General features: G+C 38.6%; 1 protein-coding gene across 1 annotated transcript in view; it reads left to right on the forward strand.

The window, feature by feature from the left end:
* ERCC6L2 (ERCC excision repair 6 like 2) overlaps nt 1–4,435 on the forward strand; it is a 130,999-nt gene extending 126,564 nt beyond the window's left edge. Inside the window, exon 19 of the mRNA XM_069474054.1 lies at nt 3,030–4,435. Within this exon, the coding sequence (XP_069330155.1) occupies nt 3,030–4,005 (976 nt within the window). The 3' untranslated portion in view covers nt 4,006–4,435. The remainder of the gene's footprint in view (nt 1–3,029) is intronic.
* The last annotated feature ends 2,875 nt before the right edge of the window (nt 4,436–7,310 follow it).

Genomic DNA, 7,310 nt, shown 5'->3' on the forward strand with positions numbered 1-7,310 from the left:
TCCTCCAGATAAAGGGAGAGGATTTTGAATTTTATCCATGATACATAACTACTTTTTTTTTTTTTTTTTTTTGAGACAGTCTTGCTCTGTCACCCTGGGTAGAGTACATGGCGTCATCATAGCTCACTGCAGCCTCAAACTCCTTGGCTCTGGTGATCCCCCTGCCTCAGCCTCCCAAGTAGCTGGGACTACAGGCACACACCACAACACCCAGCTAATTTTTCCAGTTTTAGTAGAGATGCTCTTGCTCAAGTTGGTCTGAAACTCTTGACCTCAAGCGATCCTCCCTCCTCGGCCTCCCAAAGTGCTAGGATTACAGGTGTGAGCCACCATAACTACTTCTGATATACCATAACTACTTCTGAAAGATACCTGTCTTTGGTGTCCCTTTTTTCCCCCTTTCCCTAAGTGGCTTATAGGTATCTGCTCTAGTTTATAAATTTTTCCTTACAAAGTGCTCCCTGGTTGTACCTTGCATTTCCTTAAATTCTTAGAGAAAGTTCTTTTGAAAGCCCAGAATTAGGAAAGTGAGTTAGAAGGTAAAAATAAAATGAATGATAATGATAACTTATCCTGTAAGGGGCAACCATATGGCATGACTTAATTGCAGACTACGCATATAAAATGAAGTTAAAAGCAGCTCTCTTCCCAGAGGTAGCAGGCCACAGGGTCACAGGTGAGATCATGGTTTCAGCACAGCAGAGGTGAAGTTACTTTGGCAGCTGCTGAGACATCACCACGTCTTGGATAAATAGAAGTCATCAGCTTGTAACTTTGCCAATCACTTCATCTTTACAAGCACAAATAGTTATTAGAAAGGCCATGAAAATGGATTTGGAGATGATTAATAAACAAAATAATATCCCATTACTTCATGTGAAGTGAAAATGGAACTTTCTAGGAACATGCTTGTTGTTTTCCAACAAGAACATTGGCAATTTCCAGGAAAGAAATTTGGAAGCTGTATTTGTGTTATTAAACATGCTGTTGGAGATGAGAGTGGCTGTTAATCAAGCATGTATAGTATCTGGATTTGGAACAGTTAACAAGACAATGTATTGAGTTCTAGAAGTCATGCTGTTCATCTGAAGCCACAAAAGAAAGTCATGAGTACACATTATGGACTGCCACTAACATCAAAGGAAACACAAACTATATATAACCTGGTCTGAGTGGCAAAAATAAAGGTGGCATTAAAGTTCCTATTTACATACATTAAAAATAAATCATTATTTTACCCTAAGGATTCTCTGTTGTGCATAGGATAAAATTCAAACTTCCGAACTTGGTATACAGACCCCTTCTGATTTTCAGCCTGTTCCTTAGCAGTTTCTCCTGCCCCCCGTGCACCAGGTCCTCTTGGAACTGGGCCTGTGCACATGCCCTCTCCCTGGCAGGCTTCCTTGCTCATCGTTACCTGACTGACTTGAGGTAACCTCAGAGAGGCCTTCCCTACCCGCCTTGCCCACCACCAGCCACTGGGGTAGGTACCCCTTCTGTGAGCGCCAGGAGGGCCCTGTATTTACCTCATGGTAAATTTACATCTTGTGATTTATAACTCTATTCTAGTTTGATTTTCACACGTTTTCTCCCCCGACTAGACTGTAAACTCCTGGAAGATAAGCAACAGGGTCTTGTTCACTGTTGGATAATTCCTACCTAGCACATAACAGGGCTCTACAAATATTTGTTGAATGAATAAATTAATGTTTTAAGGAACTATTGTACAAAATATAAATATAATTCTAAAACTTGGTGGCTTTTAATCATGTACTATAATACCATCTGTGGCTTTTATTTAAAGGAGTGCTTACAAACAGTTGGGTTCTCCTGACTCATGGCCCAAACTCAACATCAGCAAAGCAATACCCTCTCTCTTAGTCTGCTTGGGCTGCCATAACAAAATACTATAGACTGGGTGGCTTAAACAACAGAAATGTATTTCTCACAGTTCTGGAGGCTGGGAAGTCCAAGAACAAAGTGTTAGCTGATTTGGTTTTGGGAAGGGCCCTCTTCTTGGCTTGCAGATGGCTGCCTTCTCCCTGTGTCCTCACATGGCAGAGAGGAAGAGGGAGTGGGAGGGAGGGAAAGAGACTGTGCTAGCTCTCTGGAATCTCTTCTTATAGGAATGCTAATCCTATTGGATTAGGGCCCATCCTTATAACCTCATTTAACCTTAGTTACTTCCTAAAGGCCCTATCTTGAGATACTGTCACATTGTGGGTTAGTTCTTCAATGTAATTTTTGGGAGGACACAGTTCAGTCCATAGCACCCTTACCTGGGGAAAGGAGCAGAGTTTCTTGCCCAGGGTCTCTAAACAATCCTTCTACCCATGTCTTACCAAAGTTCTAGAAGGCCCATTTCCTCATATGTGCATATAATAGCTTTTATTAATATCATATAGTAAGGATGCAACTCACTTCTTCAAATAGTATCTCACTTCTTAGTTTAGCTGTCTGTACTGAAGTTAGAGCAATTATGGTGATAAAAGAATCTAGGTTTATCAGTTTAGAACTTTCCCTCAGGCTCATCAAAAAGTCTTAGGAAATTTCTATGTTATATTTGTGGAAGAAGGGGAAAAGGAAAAGGAAGGAAAAAATTCTTAATTTTTCATGATTTTTTCTATTTATTAAGACCCTTGACAATTTTATTTCTTGGGACTTGAGTATAATACAGATTTTCAAGTACAGATCATATAAATTATGATTCTCCTGTCAGTCATAAATTGGCTCACTGGAGGAGTAGCATGCTGGGCTCCCATAATTCCCAGGAAATACCTAATAGTATAAATCAGAATAACATAAAAATCTGGTGATTTCATGAGCTAAAATATTTTTTTTCAGTAGCATAAGGAAAGAGGCCACATTCTACTAGGATAAAATGCATTTTCATCATGGAATTAAACAGACATGTATTCAAGGAACAAGATTATATTGCTTTGCCTCTACATTTCCTGTCACTGATGATGAGTTCTTTAAAAATAAAATGTAATAAAAATAACCATTGGTTTTATTCATTAAATCTTTAGAAAACAATTTGAAGAAATGGCGTCTTACTTTAACTCGTCTTCTGTAAAGGAATTTGCTAAACATATAACTAATGCCACAGCTGAAGAACGACAGAAAATGCTAAGAGACTTTTATGCTTCTCGATATCCAGAGGTAAAAGAATTTTGGGGGGATTCTGCTTCAGAATTCATCAATTCTGCCTGTGAGGAAGGAAAGCCAGTCAGGAAGAAATCTGAAAAGAGAGAATCTCTTCTAAAAGAAAAGCTGTCAGATCCTGAAACTTTGTCATTTAAAGATTCTACCAACAAAATTTCCCAAATTTGTAGCCCAAAAATATATAAAGGAAAAGCAATTAAGTTTCAAAATCATGCTTCCTGTAGAGAAGAGTTGTGCTCTAATGACACAGAAACTAAGAAATCACCTATTAGCTCTACCCAAGAGATTGACAAGGGGAAAAACAGCCAAGCATCCAAAGATAGTGTAGCGTCCCGTTATCCGAACAGTAAGTCTGCTGCATGTGAGAGAGAGTTAGAAAACACCATGAGAGACCAACAGGACCTCACAAGAACGGGCATTTCAAGAAATGGACCCCTTTTCAAATTGGAAAACAGAAAGGTAGAAAATCCAGTGTTAGAAAACACTTCTGTGGTAGGCTTACTCGGTGATACTTCTATTCTTGACGACCTCTTTAAAAGTCAGGGGAGCAGTCCCACACAACTGCCAAAGAAAGTTCTTTCAGGGCCCATGGAAAAAGCAAAACGGAGACCAAAAGATTTCTGGGACCTCCTGAATGAGCAGAATGATGACAGTCTTAGCAAACTCACCGACTTGACAGTCATAGAGACTCTGTGTGAAAAAGCACCCCTTGCCTCGTCCTCCAAAAGGAAAGGTGAGCTAGAAACTTCACTTTGGAAATCAAATAAGAAATTTTTGTGGAAGCAATTTAACTCAAGCGATTCAGATGAAAACACAACCAATACACAGAGTGATACATAGCATATAAATGAATTGCTACACCAATGAGCGATCACTGTTTACAGCACTCTGTTCTGTACTAACTGTGTTATCTTGAACACAGTTCTCAACATGTATGTTTATTAAAGTCTTGCTTTAGAGTTTTTTAAAGTCTAAGATATCATGGATTCAGGAGCTTTTTGATGTCTGATTTGATCTTTTAAACATATGATTGTGTTATAATATAAACCTCTGTTATGAAATGGAAAAGGTTCTAGATTTGTTATTAGGAGACCTGGGGCATCTCTTATCATATAATTATGTGACCTTAGACAAGTCACTTGTCCTGGCGTGGATTTGTTTCCTACTACCAGAGATGGTTTCAACTAGATAACATGAGTGTCCTTCCAGTTCAAAACAGCTTTGGTTCACTCTCCCAAGTTCCCTTAGGTCGTGGGGCCAAATCATGCCCACCCCCCACCCAAATCAGGTACACACTGGTGTTTTTCTTTCTTACTAGCATTTGGAAAATTATTAAGTATTTTCCTTTTGCCTCGGTATCATGTTCTATTATTATTAAATTATTTTAGAAAAAAGTCATAATTTGTACTGAATATATGGTATTGCATTGAAATGGTCATTTTCTAACAGCTCAAAATAAAACTATTATGATTTAATGAATATAAATAAAGGTTTATATAGTACTTTTGTATTTCTTAAGTATGAATGAATATTTGATTTTATTTGAACCTCTTATATTTTGTTGAATTTAATGTATATGGTTTAAACTAGAATGTGCTCATTGTTGAATTCATTTATTTAGAAGCGTCCATTATTCAGCCCCTATGTTCTGTGCTAGGAGCTTGAACTTTACAGGTGAGGTACAGCTACAGGTAAAAGAAAGGAAATAATATCTGTCAAGAATCCTGTCTGTGCAGCCCCCGGCATCATGCCTGCACATTGTAGGCAGGGACCTGAGGCTTCTGCTGACCCGGGTTCGGATGAGCTGTTGCAGCTTTCCCTCCATTAAGCTTGCAGGGCTGTGATGGCAGGAGGTGTCCATCCAGAAAACAGCAATAAACCAGGAAATGGTTGTGCTTAGAGATGATCGTTACTGTGTTGAGAGAGGGCTTCGGAGTACCCCGGATGTGGAGCCGTTGCTCAGAAGTGAAAAAAACAAGAATCTTTTCTCAAGGGACTGAATGGCCAAGTATGTTTTTTCTTTAGAACAATGTCTTGCCCTGGAAAACTGTGAAATATATTTTATATCATGACCCAGTACATATGTGTTCAGACATATATATGATTGAAATAAAATGCTGATGAAGTAATATTTACACTTAAGGCATGTAATATACTTTGACAGTTTGCTCTTCTAGGATTGTGTGTGTGTTTTAATGCTCTCATAACCCACTAAATTGATTTCATGGCCCACTGAAGATTGGGAACCATAGTGTGAAAAACACTGCTTTAGGCTATATAGATTTTGTGCTACTTGCATCTGATTTGTGTCCAATAACAAAATGGACTTATGAGATGCTACATGTCACCATTTAGGGGCTTTCTGTACAATGAATGCATGATGTAGTCTGTGGAAGACTTGACTTACAGATGTTTTTAGCCTGCTGTGTGATCAGCTATATGAAGAGCTCTGTTCAGTAAATGGATTCGACAATATAGTTCAGACATTTTAATAAAAGTACATCTTTCATGATATAAAATATCTTTTAAATTTTTTATATAGACATGACCTTAGAATCATAAAATGATATGCATACAGATATTAGCTCTATATTCTTCAAGTATAAATCAATACTATTAAAAAGACTTTTACCAGTGATAGTCAAGATGGGAGCAAAAATGCAGACCTAGAGTTTAAAAATGAGTTTCCAACAGTTGTCTGTGAAATCTTTATTCCTATCATGTAGGAACAGTGTGCCAGGAAGAATGCAGAGTTGGGTAGGAAAAGGAGCCAGTCCGTGTCTTAGAGGAGAAACTGTCAGGATTGACTCCTTACAGTGGAGTGGTGCAAAGATTTGGTTCAACCATTGATGAATCTGAGAACAGACACTACGAAAGTTTGATAGTAAGAATCCTTCCTACTCCCACCCTACTGGTGGTGGGTCACGGAGTCCTGCCAACTAAATGGGTGGCCTTAGGAAAATCCCATACCTTCTTTCAGCCTCAGTTTTCCCTGTAAATTAGAGATGGACTGGATTGGTGGTGTTCAAACATTTTTTTTTAAGCAACTGAACTGTATCTTAATCAGAAACTCAATTATTAAAACAATTAAAATGAAGTTTGTTGGTTCAAGAAGCACCTCCATGGCTCCATGGAGCACTAGTTTGAAACCACAGGGATGAGATCATTGCTAAGAAACCTTCCAACTTCAAGTTTCCATGATTCTACTTGCCACAATCTGTCTTTTTTACTTCTTTTTAAAGCAATGATACAGTTTCTGGCTGCTAGCACTCACCACACAGCTATTAATATTGGAAACTGAGGCAAGATACCGAGTGACTTTTGCATTTCACTTCCTTAGGATTCTCTTAAAGCCCTGAAACCACCTCTTCAAGGAAATTGACAACATCTGCAAGTGGTGCAGCTGCTCCTAAGTATTCAAGAGAAAGGAGTTTAGTTTGCAGAGATGAGCTGGTGATAAACTTTTCATCAGTCCACAGAAAATGAGAAATCCACTGGAAACATAAGGTTGTTTTCTTTGATTTTGAGACAAGGTCTCACTACATTGTCCAGGCTGGTCTTGAACTCCTGACCTCAAGCAATCCTCCCACCTCACCTACTGAGTAGTTGGGATTACAGGTATGAGCCACCACGCCCAACTCTTGTTTTTTAATTAAAGTTCAATGTGTGCAGTTTTTAAATTCTGAAGTTATCCTTCCTTTAGGATGTCAGAATAGCCCTCTTTTATGAAATGATGGTAGATCATAGCTTTTAGTTTTTTTTCATTGTTCCTACTTGATATAAAACTTGGTAACCATATGTCAGTCCCAAAAATTTTATTAGACATTTACCAGTCTGTAAAATCCAAAAGATGGGAATCACTGCCAGCCTTAAAGGTCATTTGTTACATGTGAGAAAATAGAGTTCCATGGGTCACTATGTCACAAATCCAGTTAACAGTGGATCTAGGACTCACCAAGGATGTCATTGAACATGTAAGATCAGATGAGAAGCGTACACCTGCAAAGAACCAAGAGTGCAGATCACCTACTTCTCATGTAATCATCACTGATGTGACCTTGTTTCTGATTCCATCTTCCACCTACATTTACAAAGCATCCTCCACCCGATGCTTCTCGGAAGCCTTACAGGGATGGTTCATAAGC

The sequence above is a fragment of the Eulemur rufifrons genome, chromosome 7 (assembly GCF_041146395.1).
Source record: "Eulemur rufifrons isolate Redbay chromosome 7, OSU_ERuf_1, whole genome shotgun sequence".
NCBI classification, from domain to species: Eukaryota; Metazoa; Chordata; class Mammalia; order Primates; family Lemuridae; genus Eulemur; species Eulemur rufifrons.